Here is a 16,879-nt window from a genome sequence, read left to right as displayed (position 1 = left end):
AGTGGCCATTCCTGGTGACACTGGGGACTCCAGCCGAGGGTGAGGTGTGGGGACATGGCTGTGTGTGACAGTGGCCATTCCTGGTGACACTGGGGGGTTCAGCCCTTCCTGGGGACACTGGGGACTCCAGCCGAGGGTGAGGTGTGGGGACACTGTGTGTGACAATGGTCATTTCTGGTGACACTGGGGGGTTCAGCCCTTCCTGGTGACACTGGGGACTCCAGCCGAGGGTGAGGTGTGGGGACACGGCTGTGTGTGACAATGGCCATTCCTGGTGACACTGGGGACTTCAGCCCTTCCTGGTGACACTGGGGACTCCAGCCCTTCCTGGGGACACTGGGGACTCCAGCCCTTCCTGGGGACACTGGGGGGTTCAGCCCTTCCTGGTGACACTGGGGACTCCAGCCGAGGGTGAGGTGTGGGGACATGGCTGTGTGTGACAGTGGCCCTTCCTGGTGACACTGGGGACTCCAGCCCTTCCTGGTGACACTGGGGACTCCAGCCATTCCTGGTGACACTGGGGACTCCAGCCGAGGGTGAGGTGTGGGGACATGGCTGTGTGTGACAATGGCCATTCCTGGTGACACTGGGGACTCCAGCCGAGGGTGAGGTGTGGGGACACGGCTGTAAGTGATAATGGCCATTCCTGGTGACACTGTGGGGTTCAGCCCTTCCTGGGGACACTGGGGACTTCAGCTGGGAGGGAGGAGCCACCTCTGCCTCCTGTCCTTGAGCTGGCAGTGCTGATGGAGCAGCACAGGAAAGGAGCATGTGAAAGCAGAGTGGTTTTTCAGGGTGCTGGGTGTCACCAGCTCTGGTTCAGGAGTGTCAGACTCTGCTGGAACAGGATCCAGGGGCCCGGTGATGACCAAGTAACGCGCTAAGAGGGGCAGGGTGCTGAGTGTGGAAATGGATTGGTGACATTGCTGCACTTGAGCATCCACTGGACCCTGTGAACAGGAAAATGAGATCTGAGGGCCTCCTGCAATCCTGGGGAGCACCAAGGTGCTGCTGAGAGCTGTCAGGGGAGTTTATTCTGGAGCAGCATCCATGGGTTGCTCCTCTCCGTTCAGGCTGTTCCACTGTGCTGCTGTTCCCATCCTTAGCACAGGGACAGTGTCCAGAACTAAGGATTCAGCTGGTTTCACTTGTCTAACTTGGCTCAGGCTCGATCCCAGGTGTAGCTGAGGTGACTCAAAGCGTGACAGAGGATGGAGAAGATTCCCTGCAAAATGGTTTAGTAAAAGTTAGGGATAAAGAAGGGAGCACTGAGCTTGTGTGGCCCTGTCAAAGGTTTCTGGTAAGTCAGCAGAAGTGAGGAGAGAGTGCTGGGTTTGTGCTTTGCCTGACAGAAACTCATTTGTCTCTTCATAACAAAGTGAAGCAATCGAGGCAGTGTAAGCAATTTTCATCCCTTGTTTTTAGCAACTTTGCTTAAATATTTTAAATTTCAGATGAAAAGACAGGTTTTTAGATTCTCTGCCACTTTGGGAATCAATTTCAGTATCCTTTATTTACTTTTATTTACATATCCCTGAGAGTTTAGTGCAAACCAGGTCTTCCTGAAATTGGAGAGGTAGAAAGTTCAATCCACCACAAAGTCTAAGAAATACAGACTAAKGTTAGATACTCTCAGGTACAGCTTTCTTGAGAATTTGTTTTAATATTTGTAGCCAAAATTTTTCAAATGGGAAATATGCTGAAGCTGACAGTTTTCCTGCTGCTGCTTTGTTCCTTTGCCAGGTAACATAGAGATCTCAGAGGAGAGCTGCAAGCAGTATGAAGTGATGTATTCCCCATCCTGTGAAGCCACAAGGAATGGCACAGGAGTTGATGAGGCATCAGCAAATGGGATTGTCCTGGCAACCGAAGATCTGGGATATCAAATCTATGAAGTGTCTGGTGAGTGCTGAAGTTCAAACGCTGCTGTCAGTGTTTGGAACCCTCTGGAGTTGCTTTAGGTGTGGTGTGACCATGCAGGAAGCTCCAGGTGTGGCCAAACATCTGGAAAGTGGGATCAGAGTCATTCTGAGAGTGTTGTCTGGGGGTCTTTAAACATCTGGGATGAGCTTTAATCTCTTGGTSCTACCCAGAGGGATTCATCCTTGYATTCTGCAATGAGCTGTGTCCTTGYCTYGTTCCATGAAAGCAGGAGTTGATGGTGGATGTGGTCCCTTTCAGGTGATGGCAGCTCCACTGTGTCCACAGAAGACATCAGAGAATGTTTGAGGAAACAACTTGAATTCTGCTTCTCACGGTAGGTGCAGTTAACTCAGCTTGGTGTAAACCCTTCATTAAAATCCTTGGCAAATATCCCCTTCTCAGTTTGGTATGTACCATCATCTTGACACAAACACAAAACAACATTTACTGGATGTTCTGGACAAGCCCTGTGGCACCTTCCAGCTGTTTCTGTCCTGTCCATGCATCCCTGTCCTTGGATGAGGATGACTCCTGTTAAAACAATGTTAAAATAATTCACTGTGTGTCACCAGAATCTCTTTGGCAGAACCTTTTTGCAGACCAACGTGTAGAGCACTGGAATTTGTTTAAGGTTTAAAAATTATCTTACTTTGCTTTGTGTTGATTTACTGAGATTTGTTCAGGAGAGAAAATTTGAGGGTGTTCTTGTTCTGAATTGTACTGGCCAGTATTTAAGCCTGTAGTTATCCTCTTGTTTTGAATTTTCTCTAAGTCAGTTCAGGATCTTTGTTAATTAACAATTTTATGTCTTTTCAGTGAGAATCTTTCAAAGGATCTCTACTTGATGTCTCAGATGGACAGTGATCAGTTTGTTCCAATATGGACAATTGCCAACATGGAAGGGATTAAGAAGCTGACAACAGATATGGACCTTATTCTTGAAGTTTTGAGATGTAAGTCTGGGCCTTTAATCAGTAGCACAAAGAATTCTTCCATGAGATGTTTTAATCTCTGAGCTGGTTATGGTTTGTGCTGGTGAATGGTGACAGGAACTTTACTGAGTAAGAGGCTGTTCCAGGCTCCTGAATTCTCATCCTTTGTTCCAAATTCCATGAGAGAATCTGGTGCTGCTGAGATGTGCACAAARTCCAACTTTTATCCTTTAATTTCAGCTTCTCCTATGGTACAAGTGGATGAAAGGGGAGAGAAAGTCAGACCAAACCACAAACGATGTATTATCATTCTCCGTGAGATCCCTGAGACAACACCTATAGAGGTAAAGGAAAGAAATAACTCTGTTGCTTGTTTTGAAAGATGGGTCTTCAAACAGCACCAGGAAAAAAAAAGTCAGGTGGTGTTTAATTAGATTAAACACGGATATTTTTCTTCTAAACCACATCAGTAACTTTTTCCACCTGAGTGTGTTATCAAAATAACCAAAACAAAAWCTTACTGCCATTGTCCCCATTATTCACTACTATATTTAACTTTTTTCCCCACTAAAGCTGAGCTAGCTCAGCTTTTCTGGAAGGAAGTTTGAACTGGTTTCTTTTCATATCCAAAAATAAAYCAGTCCAGGGCATAGCTTGGAATTCAGGCTGAATTTTTGTCACAGCAATAACTTTACTTGAAGTCAGACGGTTGTTTTGGCAGCAAGAAATGTTACTAAACATTTCTCATTCATTGTGCCCCAGTGTGAGCTGAGCTCATTATGTCCAAGAAGGGAGGATAATAAAATTCCTCCTGATACTTGGCAAACAGAATGATTTAGTTCTTTGTTTTTTGAGGTTGTAACACAGGGTATTTGTCTACCAGCATTTTTTTTAATGAGTTCTTTTAATGCAAAYGCTGAGCAGCTGCTTGTCCCTCTCCTTCCAATCTGATTATTGCAAAGCTGTCAGCTTGCCTTGACTTAGAAATATTTCATGGAATCATTATTGTCTCCATGATTCTGCTGATCTAAAGCCACACTTTCCCTACCTGTTTCATATGGAAATATCACCATTGATAATTGATTTTCCTGAGGCTGCTGTGTTTTATCTGGGGAGCTCAGGAGGCTGGAGTGGGATTTGTGGGTTAAACAGGCAGAGGGGAATAAAAGAACATCCCTGGGCATGGCAGAGTGGCAGCTGAGGAGCTGGAGCATGAACTTGGGTCACTTCAGCATTCACTGCACTGAATTCACTGAATTCCTTGTGTCCCCAGGAGGTGAAGGCTCTGTTCAAGAACGAGAACTGCCCCAAGGTGATAAGCTGTGAGTTTGCTCACAACAACAACTGGTACGTTACATTCCAGTCCGACACAGACGCCCAACAGGTAAGGCTGCTCTCTGACACCCAGCTTCAATTCTTCCTCTGCTCGAGGAAAAGTGCACATGTGCTTCCTGTAGCTAAAAGAAATATTTATTTACTGAACCCCTTTTTGTTGTTTTGGGAGATTACCAGCAAATTCTGGTTAATAAGACTAAAGTTGAGAGATTGTGGGGTTATAATTCCCTTGCCTGCCTCTTGCCTCAGCACTCTCCCATCATGACTGGCACTAGAATCCTGAATTTGAAGTGTTAAGAATTTAGCTGGGCTGATAGGGAAGCACATTGCTGCACATTTGTGTTAAATCTGGAACATCCTTTGGGGAGTACAACTTTATCAAGATATTCTAATGTTGATCTTTTTTTTGTATCTGCAGGCRTTCAAATACTTAAGGGAAGAAGTGAAAACCTTTCAGGGCAAGCCAGTAATGGTGAGGCTGCTTTGGCTGATGTTTCTGTTGGAATTATGTTGTTTGTGTTTGGATGATGGTGATTATTTGTGGGGGGTGGAACCAAGGACTCAGCAGGAGGATTGTCCATAACTCTGGCTCTGAAGGCTGGAAATGTGAACGAGGTCATGGGGAGCTCTGACAAATGACAATTCAGCTGTTACTCACAGCACTGCTCCCAGGGGGGGTGAAACACATTCCTGTGCTGACTTCCCCTCTCCACTTGCCCCAGAATCTGGGTTTGCAGAGCTCAGGAGAGGGATTCCTAACACTGTGATCTGGAGTTTGCTGCTGCACACAGCAGGCTGGAGCAAAGTGTGCTGTGAGAGGAGCTGTCATGATTGGAGTCTGGACAGTTCCTGCTGTAGAAAACAGGATTTATCTTCAGTTTTACAGATCCCCCAGCTACAGCAATGTGTCTCCTTCCCCTTATCATGCTGCAGGATTGTGATCTGGACTGATTTTATCCATTTTCATTCATAAGCAGTAATCCATCTTCACATCCCTCCAGCTGACAAGACAGATTCCATGTTCTCCTTTCCTCCAGCTGATGCATGCTGTTGATTTGCTGTCTTGCAGGCCAGGATAAAAGCCATCAACACGTTTTTTGCTAAGAATGGATACCGGGTGGTGGATTCCAGYGTGTATCCCCAGCCTGTGCAGACCCAAGCCCAGTTTGCCTCCCCGCTGTTTATGCAGCCTGTATATAGCCCTCAGCAGTACTCCATTTACAGCATCGTGCCTCAGACKTGGTCTCCAAATCCTGCACCTTACTTTGAGACACCACTGGTGAGTGATGGGGCAGCAGGAGCCCAGATAGGAGCCTGTCAGGGATTATTTGATTAATTATCACTGGGCTGGGTGGGTGTTCCAGGTTTCTTGGTCTGTTTTATGCCATGTCATGGACCTGATGAAGCAACACTGTCAGAGGAGCTGCCAGTCTCACTGTTGGAGCAGCTTATTTCAAGGAATTTGGTGTGAAATTCCATTATCCAGCAGCCTGTATTGCTGGAAGACCCCAGGAATGGGGGAATTCTGCTGAAGCAAATGCAGATTAACCTGGGGGGGTTTGGCTGGAATAGTGAGGTCACACCACAGTAGATACCCAGTGTGAAATCACAGCCATGAGTAACTGCTGAAACTCAACACTGATCTGCAAACGTTTTTCTTTGTAGCTCAGCCCCACTGAGATTGTTCTGTCTGTTGCAGGCCCCCTTTCCCAACGGTGGATTTGTGAATGGCTTTAATACACCAGGATCATATAAAACAAATGCTGCTTCTCTGAGTATAGGTCGCCCATTCCATAGGAATCGGTAAGATAGTTCTGTCAGGTGTTTGCTCCTGGAAAACTTACACTGCTGAGATCTGAAATGTGCCTTGCATGCCATATGCAGTGCTTTCTGATGGGACCACATTATTTATTTTATCAAATGGGTGATGTTTTTCAACTTAATTAAAAAAAATTAAATAGAAGGTGGCAGCTTAAGRTCCTAAAATAATGGAGGCAGTGCTGGAGAGAGCCGAGGTAACTCCTTTAGGAGCCTCAGAGGAATTTTTGCAGACAAATAACTTCCTCCTACGGTCATACTTGTAATTATGTTTGTTATAGGCAGATTATAAACTCCTGCAGCACAACATAAGCCCTTCCTGCTGGGCTCAGGCTTGTGGAGCCTCTGGTTCCTGCTGTGGGAGTTGCTTGTCCCGACTGCTGCGTCCAACTGCTCAATGCTGGGGCTGTTCCTGTAATTTATTTGCTTTATCCCCATCTTTCCTGAGAGCTGTGAGGACTTGGATATAAACACTGGGAGAGGAAACGCTTTGTGTTGCTGGAGCAGTTGTGTGAATACAATGGAGTAGTAACCTGTGAGTGGGGGTGGGAGTTGTTTGTGTGCAGCACAGGGCTGGGACCATGGGAATTGCTGTGGGAATTGTTGGAGAAATCAGCTGACAACTGCCAGGGCAGTGAGTGGGATTGTGGTGCAGCTCAGGTCTGTGGCTCTTGGCAGAAGGGGAACTTGAGGGTTTGCTCTGTGGTGACTCAGCAGAGTCTCAGCACTGACAGTGGAACTGGGAGCGTGACTCTGCCTGGAACATGGAGCAGCTGCTGCAGCTGCTCAGCTCCAAACTCACATCTTGACAAAGGTGATTTGGATTTTTTCTGCTTTAAATTGTCCACAATCATAAAGTCTGTGAAGCTCTTGTGCATTTGGATCCCCTTGGAAGTAGAGGTGCTGTGCAAGAGCTGTGTATATCCAAGTACTAACACCTTGAAATGCCTCCTTGTGCATCACATCTGCATAGCCCTGAGCTTTTGAAATCCTGCTTGTGGGAAGAGTTCCATGTGTAGAATTGGGTGGTTGAAGCTGCAGCTTTAGGTCAGTGTGTGCAGTGCTGCTGGCCCAGTGATGATCCAGTATCGCGCTAAGAGAGAACAGGTCACAGTTGGCGCCTGGGCAGCCTCTGCTCCCTGCTCCTCCTTCCTCCTGCTCTTCCTTCCTGCTGCTCTCACATCATTTCTCCTCCTCTCTGCTCTTCTTTTTCCCTCCTTTGTCTTTCCTTGTCTTTTCTGCTTTGCTCTTCTGCCCAGACAAGACTGTGGCCTTCTCGATGACGGGTAAGATTATGAGATCTGAGGGCTGAGCAGTGACAAGAGACTCTCCCATTTTGAGAACAACTCGGACAAAATGGAAGAATTCAGTTGACTTTGCTCCACCTGTTCCCTGTGATTTTGCTGATGRGAAACTTAAGCTTTATTGGGCCCTTAAAACTGGTTCTTGATGCTTCTTGAAGCTGGGAAGTGGCGATTAATCTCTGTTCAGCAAATCTCCTCTTGAACAGCTTCATCCAGCTGCTGTTTTTGGCCCACTAAACCTGATTTGTTTCGTACAATAAATAGTTAAGKGTTGGAGTTTTCTCTGTAGCTAAACATTTGTTTAAGCCACTCATATTTATTTTGCACTGGTTTGTTGCAACATCCTTGTGGGAAAGGGAGATGGAGGAATTGTACTTTGGCTTGCACTGGGAGAGTTTCTTCTGCTTTCACAGAGTGCTACAATGAGATTGTTTAAAAGCAGCGAGTGTGCAAAATCTTCCTGCTATCCTTAAATTATCAGATGTGCAGAGTTGACCAGAGGAGAGAAAATTTGGGGTTCTTGCCTTCGGTTGGTGCTGCATGGAAAAGGCAGTGAGGGGCAGACCCCTGGGGTTTGGGATTTTTTTAGTTGGTTGCAGTTTTGGGAATTTTTTTTCCCCTCTTGGGTACCATTTGGGCAGCGATCTCAATGTTTTCTGCATTTGCCAACACTTGAGGTTACAAGAAAGCCATACCAAAAGGAGGTTGGGAAGACAAATGTCTTTGTTCCTGACAGYTGTAGGTAGGACACGAGTTCTGGTASYTGCTGACCTGCTGKTTTTGGTGTCAGCTGCAGCAGGGGRTGGTTCTGCTGTGGTTCCTCAGCACGGGGGTCTCACTGTGCCTCTCTCTCTGTGTCCCCAGGGTGAAGCCCCATTTCCGTTCCTCCAGCAGCTCAGAGCACCCAGAGGGGCCGCCCGGGGCCGGGGCACTGCCCATGGGTGACCTGAGCAGAACCAGCTCCAGGAATTTCCTCATGGAGAGGCACAGCAGCTCTTTACCCGGGCACCCMGAGCAGGGCTATTCCCAGAAGGATTCGGCCCCGCTGGAGCAGAACGGCGATTTCGGCGTGGGCAGGGGCAGGTAAAGGGCTCTGATGTGTTTGTGTCACACACAGCAACTGGGACCTGGCTCCTGTGAGCCAAAGGTGTCAGCCATCGACACAAAATGTATTTCTGTAAAAACCAACCATGAAAAAACTGACTGGTTAGTAAAAAACACTGAGCTGGGAGCAGGAATGGTTCTGGCTTCACTCTCCAGCTGATGGTTCCTCTGACAAATAGCTGGCAGTAAGATAGTGAGGTGTCTTTATTTTAAAAGAACTGATTTGGCCCCAGAATGAAAGCACTTGCTGAAGTAAAGTTTGCATCTGCATTGCAGTAAATAATAAATGAGTCCTTGGTTGGGAATGATGCTYCTCARTGTTTTAAGATKAAYTGGTTTTATCTCTTTTTCTGKTAATTTGGGGTTTAAACATTTGAAAAGGCAGATCACTGAGAAATCAGAGTGATAAGTTTATTACTATAAAATAACTGTCCTTWTGATTAGCCAGATGCTCATCGAGGGGCTAAGAAAGAGAAATTGTTCCCATATTGGCTCTGTTCCAAGAGTGYTGGAACTTGRRCCCCTCCTGAGGARGGAGAACATCCCAGAGCTGTGTCTGGATCCCCTGGTGCAGAGCAGTGCCTGTTTCAGCTGAGGGAATGCACTGACTGCTSTTCTTGTCTTTAAAGGAGGAACGTGTTCCGGGGTCGGAGGAGACGGGAGGACGACCGGGTTTCAGTAAGTTCTGCTTCCCTTTTTGCAGGGAGTCACTCAGAAGTGCAGAGTGTTGGCTTTGCAGTTATTGGAGGAATGGCAGAGTCCTTAAATGCTCAGATTTCATTGGGGCTTTACAGTTTTTCTGGGACTCTTTCTCAGGGCTTTTACTGCTCCATGTTACAACTTTATTAACRAGTGTTTTCCCTCTCCAGAGACCTCAGCCTTCAGCAGAAACAAAGACTCAGACACCAAAGTTTGACTTGCTTGCATCCAACTTCCCACCTTTGCCTGGCAGCACAGCGAAAATTCTGGGAGAGCCTGTGCTGGAGAGCAGGATGTCTGACATYGTCAAAGGAGTCTGCAAAGAGAAGGTGCCTCTCTTGTCTCTGTCACACACACGGGACTGTCTGGGTGCTGGGATTCCCTTTTCCCTGCTGAAGAGTCAGTTTGGTAMAGCCAATACTCCAGGGCTTTAATCCCAGCCTTCATCCTGCTTTGTTCACAGAGCAGTGCATTTTCCCTGGCTTTTTGTGGGAATGCAGCCAGGGCTCCTGCAGTTACGGTGGTGTAGACTCWATAATGTTGAGGGAAGAAGCAGAGRAAGGAGRAGTGTTGGCTGTTGGAACAGTTTGGTGGAGTGTGGGCACAAGGGATCTTTCCCAGTAAATCTGTGTTCTGAGCTGGTGGGACTAAGATCTGATTTTGAGGTGATCCAGCCTTAGTTCTGGTTTTACCCTCTGCTTGTTTTGCCCATATAAAGGGGTGTTGCTTTAGAGGTGATGGTCCAAAAGAAGTCAAATTCCTATAACCAGGATTTGAGCAGCCTTTGGAAATACCTCACTTCTCAGATATCTTACAGTGTTATATTGGGGAGCAATTTGAACATCTTTGTGTATTTTGTACCTTGTGCTCTGTGTGCAGGAAAGCAAAGAGTCCCTGTCACCCTGCCCGGCTCCTGCTGTGGATGAACAAACACCCAGCACTGCCCAACCGCCCGTGCCCAGCGTCAGCTCCCCGAGCCAGACTGAGCCTGTGCTGCTGAGGTACCAGAGGGCATTACCATGGATTGGGGAGTGTCCTGAGCTGGGAGGGGATCAGGGATCACCCAGTGCTGCTCCTGGCCCTGCACTGACACCCCAAAATCCCACCCTGTGCATCCCTGAGAGCGCTGTCCAAACCCTCCTGGAGCTCTGGCAGCCTCGGGGCTGTGCCCGTTCCCTGGGGAGCCTGGGCAGTGCCCAGGACCCTCTGTGGGAAGAGCCTTTCCCTGAGATCCAACCTCACCCTCCCCTGGCCCAGCTGCAGCCGTTCCCTCCAGTCCTGTCCCTGTCCCTGTTGTCCCTGTCCCAGGGAGCAGAGATCAGAGCTGCCCCTCGGGGTGAAGCTGCAGCCCCCAAGGAGTCTCCCCTCAGTCTCTTCTCCAGCTGAACCCACCCAGTGCCTTCAGCTGCTCTTCCAGACCCTTCCCCATCCCTTGGCCCTGCTTTGGACCCTCTCCAACAGCTTCAGATCCTTTTTTATATTGTGGTGCCCAAACTGCCCCCAGGACTGGAGGTGAGGCCACCCCAGTGCAGAGCAGAGTGGGACAATCCCCTCCTTCACCTGTCCAGTAGTGCTGGACCTGATCCCCCAGACCCTTTGKGCTGCCAAGGCACTGCTGACTCATTTGCATGTTCTAGTAAAGGCTCTCACCAGAGTCTGGCAATAATATTGGGTGGCATCTTCTCCAGAGGCCAGCAGATGGAAAGAACAAATCGTGGTGGGAATGGCTGTGCCGTTCTGTTCTGTACTTGTGGCTTCAAAGAAAGGAAATATTCTCTGAAACACGAGTGCCAGTGGTTTTAATGTTGAGCTGTTGTTGGTTTCTCAGCGTGGTGCAGCCTGAGAGCAAACCAGAGGAAGTGTCTGCTCCAAAGGACGTGGCCAGCCCGGCGTCCCCGCCGGCGTCCGTCTGTCCTGTCAGTGCTGCAAAGCCCCCGAGGACAAACCCCTCCTCACCTTCTGCTCCAGGCACTGCAGCTCCTGCTCTGTCAGCACAGGTAAGAGAGGGATGGGAATGGCACGGGGCTTTCTCTGGGATGATGGTGCTGCTGGACCTACAGCAGGGACTGGGAATGACACAGGGAGCTTTCTCTGGGATGATGGTGCCCTGGGCCCAGAGCAGGGACTGGGAATGACACAGGGCTTTCTCTGGGATGATGGTGCCCTGGGTCTAGAGCAGGGATGGGAATGACACAGGGAGCTTTCTCTGGGGTGATGGTGCTCTGTGTCTAGAGCAGGGACTGGGAATGACATGGGATTTTCTCTGGATGTGCTGATGGTGCCCTGGGTCTAGAGCAGGGACTGGGAATGACACGGGGCTTTCTCTGGGGTGATGGTGCCCTGGGCCCAGAGCAAGGAATGGGAATGACACGGAGCTTTCTCTGGGTGATGGTGCCCTGGACCTACAGCAGGGAATGGGAATGACACAGGGAGCTTTCTCCAGGATGTGCTGGTGGTGCCCCTGGACCTACAGCAGGGACTGGGAATGACACAGGGAGCTTTCTTCAGGATGATGGTGCCCCTTAACTTACAGTAGGGAATGGGAATGACAGATTTGCGTTTCTCTGGGATGTGCTGATGGTGCCCCTGGGCCGTTCCCTTCACTCTGTACATGTTGTTGCTGTTGTGCTTTGCCTCTGTGCCTGGGATGGGCTGGGAGGTGCTTGTTCTGTGCAAACCCCGCTCTTCTCCTTGCTCCCAAAGGAGCCTCGCAAGCTCAGCTACGCCGAGGTTTGCCAGAAGCCCCCGAAGGAGCCGCCTCCGGTCCCGGTGCAGCCTCTGAGGGAGCACCGCACCAACATCGTTCCCCCTGCCAAGAACGACGAGAGCGGCACCGCCGAGAAAGCTCCAGAGAAAGCTCCTCACGAGAGGCCCGAGGCTCGAATGAAGGATTTCTGTGGGTTCCGTGGCAATGGAGCTCCCAGGGGAGCTGCTGGCAAAATCAGGGAACAGAGGCGCCAGTTTGGACGCAGATCTTCGCCTCAGGGAGCGCCRCGCCGCCTCGGCAAGGAGCAGTACGTGCCACCCCGCTCACCAAAGTAACGCTGGGCCAGCCAATGATGCTTTATTTCACTTGAGCTGTGGACTAAAGAGCAGCAGAGACACTGAGGAAGGAAGGATTCGGGAAGGGGAATACTGAACTGGAGCGTGGCTTGTGTGGAGAAGTTGTGGAGGGTCCCAAAATTCATCTCTAAAAGTGATTTCACAAATGCTGGAGGATTCCAATCACTATAAATATAGAGATTATAATTTTTGTATTTTTTGGTTTTTTAATTTGCAGAGGGTTTCCTGCTTGAAATCAGTTTTGGGGTTGTGAAAGTAGCGTTTTGACAAAGTGAAAGAATATGAGTTGACAAATTAACCTGTCCCTCGGTGTAGGAGGAAAAGGATAAGAGAATATTATTTTTGGAAAATGAGCATTTCTGTAAAATTAGAACTTTTTTTAACCTATTTAAGGTTTGGCTTGTGGGCTGGTGTGTCTGCCATGGATGGCCTGGCGTTGCAGAGGCCTCTGCAGCAGCGTGAGCGGAGCGAGTGCAGCCACAACTGTGTCATCACTTAGTACTGATGATGAAAACTGAATGTACTACTGTAGTAAACCATGTGTTTCCAGCTTGAAGTAGAGTCTCTTGACCTTACTAATATTGCATTCAGCAAGCTTTTTAAGGTATCATTTTTGCAGGATACTGGATTGTAGATGAGAGCGTGTGGACAGCAGAAATTGTCTTGTAGGCACAGTGGAAGGAGGCAAAGGGAGCTTTTCAGAATCTTAAAAATGCCCTTTTTCCTCGCCTCCTTTTGAGGGCAACTCCTTAGGTTTGGGGTTTTGTTTGTTTGCTTTTTTTCCTCTCTTGTTACTTTCTCTAATTTCTTTATTACAGACTTTAGTGCATTTTTCTTGCTGTGTTTTCCCGAGGCAGCCCCAGGGTAGGGTGGGCAGGTGGCTGCACAGCACCTGGTGTTACCTGCACAGGTAAAGAGTTGGAATTCCTGATGTTACCTGCACAGGTAAAGAGTTGGAATTCCAGCCAGAGACAGGAATTTTGCCTTGCAGGGGGAACTCTGGGCACTCACCATCACCTCTGGACGATTGGCAGCAAAGCAGAGCTGTGGCTGGGTTTTCTCTGTGCTGACTCTGTGCTGCTCTATTGCCAGAAATCAGGGTTTGTGCTCCTGGGAACTCGTTGTTTACAGCTGATGTCATAGCAACTGACTCCTTTTGAACTGTTTAAAGTGGAACTAAAAGTGCAGAGTTAAAGAAATCCCCTCGTGTTCAGAGAAGCTGCTGGAGAGGTGGCATCTTGCCAGCTGTGTGCTGACTGAATTTGCAACACTATTGTGCAGTAAGTGGTTAAGTTTCAGGGTGATTAATGACAGAAATAGGAACATTSAGCGCATTAATCTGCCAAAATCAGCATGCCAGGGTTCAAAGTTCTGTATAAAGCGTTAGGGAAAAGTAGCTTCCAGCAGTAAGAATCACATCTTTATTTTTTCCTCTTTTTTTTTTTAGTGAATAGCAAGTGTACAAATTTAAAGTCGTAAGTTGTGAACACTGGAAAACTCAATTGTGATATATTCCGTAACCATCTTAGTAATATATRCTCGTGTTGCCATAGAATGAATGTAAGTGGCAGTTAAAATAACTGTGAAATTTTTCATTTTCTGATTTCTTAGCCAGATAACCCTTGGCGACTTGGGCCTCAGTAGGAATTCTCTATCAACKGCTTGGAAAACACTCATATCTATTTTTATAAATATATATATAAAGCCAGAGTTGTCATTTCTCTAACTTATTATTCAGCTTGGCAATTGCTTTGAGTTCATTCATAACACAATATAATGTATTKATGCAGTTAACTGTTCATTTCTACGCATGTTCTAGAGAAAAAAAGTCAGAGAATCATAGACTAGGCTGAGTTGGAAGGGACCCATCAGGATYRTGGAGTCCARGTCCTGGCCCTGCACGGGACATCCCAACAATCCCAGTTTGCCTGAGAGCATTTTCTAAATGCAGTTTGAACTCAGCCAGGCTTGGAGCTGTGAGCCCTTCCTTCCCTGGGRATGTTCAGTGCCCCAGCACCCTCTGRGGGAAGGATTTTTCCTGATTTYCTGATCCCAAATCTCCCCTGACTCAGCTTCCTGCCACTTCCTCGGGTCCTGAACTACACCTACATATATATATTTATCTATCTATTCATAGATATATATATATATATTTAACCCCTAAAATCACTATTCTCTTTTAAGCTACCTGTACTGGGTTTGGGAGGTTTTTTTTTTGATTTAGTAAAAAAAATCGTTGATCACATCCACAGTTTAGGGATTCTTACAGACCCTTCTCCATTTATTTGAGAATGCTCCTCTTGTTGGAACGATAGGCAAGTATTGAGTGTCAAAGTCCTGAAATGCAATGAATGCAAAGTTTCATTTGTTTTAAAGGCTCTAAACAATTCCTGCAGCCAAACTGGAACCAAAGGAGCCTGTAGGATGGTCAGGGGTGTTTAGGGGAGATTGCTCTGTCTTGGGGGGTTGAGGAAGTGTTGGGATTCTGAGGAGGAATTGTGGGGCTGCTGCAGATGTTGGTGACAATTCCCTGATTGTGGCAGTGACTGGGCTGTGCTGGGAGGAATTTTSACTGCTGAAATGGAATTTTGTCATTGATCAGATGAGGGAAAACCCAACCAACTGTGGCTCCATCTTCCTGCAGGGAGATGCCAAAGGGATGCTCTGGGAGTGTTTTGTGCCTCTTGTGCAGTTGAACACAGGTCAGGCTCTAAGTGTTTGCTTTTCCCAGCACATCCAAATTTCTCACTTTAGGGCACTTGGAATGATTTATTTCACACCTGTGTGCAGAGATTTCACCTGAGCGTTTCCCTTTTCCCTTCCACCATTTCAAACTCTGTTTTGGGATGTGGCTTTTTTTTTTTTTTTCTTCCTATTCTTTTCCGTGCAGGGGGAAATTCCCAAGTGGATACAGAGATTGTGAAGCTGTATTGGGGTGGGAATTCTGCTCCAAACTGGGACTGGCACTGGGAGGGTCTCATGTCCCTTCCCACCAGTTTGAGTGTTGGGCAGACTGGGGGAACTGGAAGAGAGGGATGGTTTGGAGGCAGAGTGTTGGAATTGTCCCTGCTGGAATTGTCCCTGCTGGAATTGTCCCTGTTGGGACTGTCCCTGTTGGGATTGTCCCTGCTGGAATTGTCCCTTCTCTCCTGGCTCCAGGTGAACTCAGGGCTCTCCGTGGTTCCCTCTGGGCAGTTCCTCACAGGATGCAAACAGAGCTTGTCCTGCTCTGCTGATATTAAAGACCAGGAGGTGCAAATCATACAAAACTTTCAGTTTTAGGAACTGTGACTTGTTTTCAGCGTTGTTGACTTCCCTTAGGGACAGAAATACACTTCCCAGTTCAGTTCTTTTCCAAATTACTGTGCATGGAAAAGATTGGGCCACTCTCTTATTACTGGGGAGCGAGAAGAAGAAATTCTTTGCATGCGATAGTGAAATTAAAAGTGCAAAAAGTTTTATTTCTTTCGATTTCTAACATTAAGTTAGTTTTATAGTATCTTACATTCCTGCTCTTGTTGTTTTGTTTTGTTTTGGTTTTATTTTTTTTTAATTAGCCTGGCACAGTATGATGGTGCAGTTCTAGCTGTAGGTTTAAAAAAAAAAAAAAAACAAAAAAAAAATAGTAACCCACTATTAACCAGAAGAGAAAGATGATACTGTGGCAGATCAGTAGCAAATAAGTGACTTAATCAATGCTTTACTGTAGTTAAATAGCTATGGCCTTACTACTTTGTCAAGATCAGCTTCATTGTCTTGAAACTGTCGGCGATTTTTACTGTTCCCAGGTGAGGTTACCTGGGCTGAGTTATCTGGTATGTACAGATGATATTTTAAATTTGTAAAATGCACCATTGTATTACAGACGATGCAACAGAAATGCACTTCGGGGGGAAATGGCTTCTGATGAGTTTTTTTGTAAATCCTTGATTACTACAGATATGCAATAGAGTTTTTGTTTCTAATTTTGATATTTCCTTCTGAAACGTAAGATTGTTGCCATTAATCTGAATGATTTATCATGCTCTTCTTTGCGTGTATATATTCCATATAGTCTGAGCTTCCTTTAGGATGGTACATAATTTTGGGTTGTTGTAGTATTTTAGTTGGCTCTTCTCTTCAGTGCCTTTAGCGTAGGCACTTCAAGAGTTCATTGAGTCTGTTTTTAATGTACAGTTGGGAGGACTTGAAATGGAGTTAAAGCAACTTATTTCTGAAAAAAAAAAAATCCATCTGCAAACTAACCTGTAACAACTTTAAAATTTTATATTTAAGAACCAGATGTTTATTTTTATGGAACTTCAGTTATGGATACAGTTTCCAAAAAAAAAATGCAACTTCAAATGTAAACAGACTGTGCATAAATGGGTTTTGTTCTAATTTTTATAGAATACAAAATATTCAGATAATATATTGAGCTCGAGTTACTACAGACATCTTGTTCCTCCCGGATGAATCCAGCTTCCCCTTGGCATTGACGATCTCTCTTCAAAGTGGTAGGAAAGGAGAAAAAAGCRACTTATCTGGCTTTTAGACTGTCTGTTCTGGTTTATTCCTGTTGTCAAAATGTCCAAAACAAAATTTGTGTGAAGTAGGTTCATGCTTTAAATGTTCAAATGATAATACATGTATTTGTATTTGTTTTTGACATTGCCAAGGTGCTATGGGAAATTGAAATAACAGTTAGAAAAATAAAGCTGA

The 16,879-nt window shown here is 46.6% G+C and overlaps 1 protein-coding gene across 2 annotated transcripts; it reads left to right on the top strand.

The window, feature by feature from the left end:
- The first annotated feature begins 559 nt into the window (after positions 1-559).
- On the top strand, positions 560-12,258 carry LARP4 (La ribonucleoprotein 4). 2 transcript variants are annotated; one of them, XM_057385192.1, is made up of 15 exons: positions 560-605; positions 1,744-1,902; positions 2,182-2,257; positions 2,740-2,876; positions 3,096-3,199; positions 4,129-4,239; positions 4,609-4,662; positions 5,260-5,469; positions 5,890-5,993; positions 8,177-8,395; positions 9,046-9,094; positions 9,286-9,444; positions 9,995-10,116; positions 10,944-11,112; positions 11,819-12,258. In XM_057385192.1, exons 2-15 carry the CDS (start codon positions 1,788-1,790, stop codon positions 12,155-12,157), a joined length of 1,968 nt encoding a protein of 655 aa, XP_057241175.1. In that variant the 5' UTR covers positions 560-605; positions 1,744-1,787; the 3' UTR covers positions 12,158-12,258. The 2 variants fall into 2 exon arrangements, with proteins under 2 accessions (XP_057241175.1, XP_057241176.1); XM_057385193.1 differs by lacking the exon at positions 560-605 and having other exon boundaries at positions 1,713-1,902.
- Positions 12,259-16,879: the final 4,621 nt, after the last annotated feature.

This window comes from Malurus melanocephalus, unplaced genomic scaffold (assembly GCF_030028575.1).
Source record: "Malurus melanocephalus ecotype Western Australia unplaced genomic scaffold, MMel_1.1 scaffold_798, whole genome shotgun sequence".
NCBI classification, from domain to species: domain Eukaryota; kingdom Metazoa; phylum Chordata; class Aves; order Passeriformes; family Maluridae; genus Malurus; species Malurus melanocephalus.
Note: the sequence above shows the minus strand (reverse complement) of the source record. Positions and strands in the feature narration are given on the sequence as shown.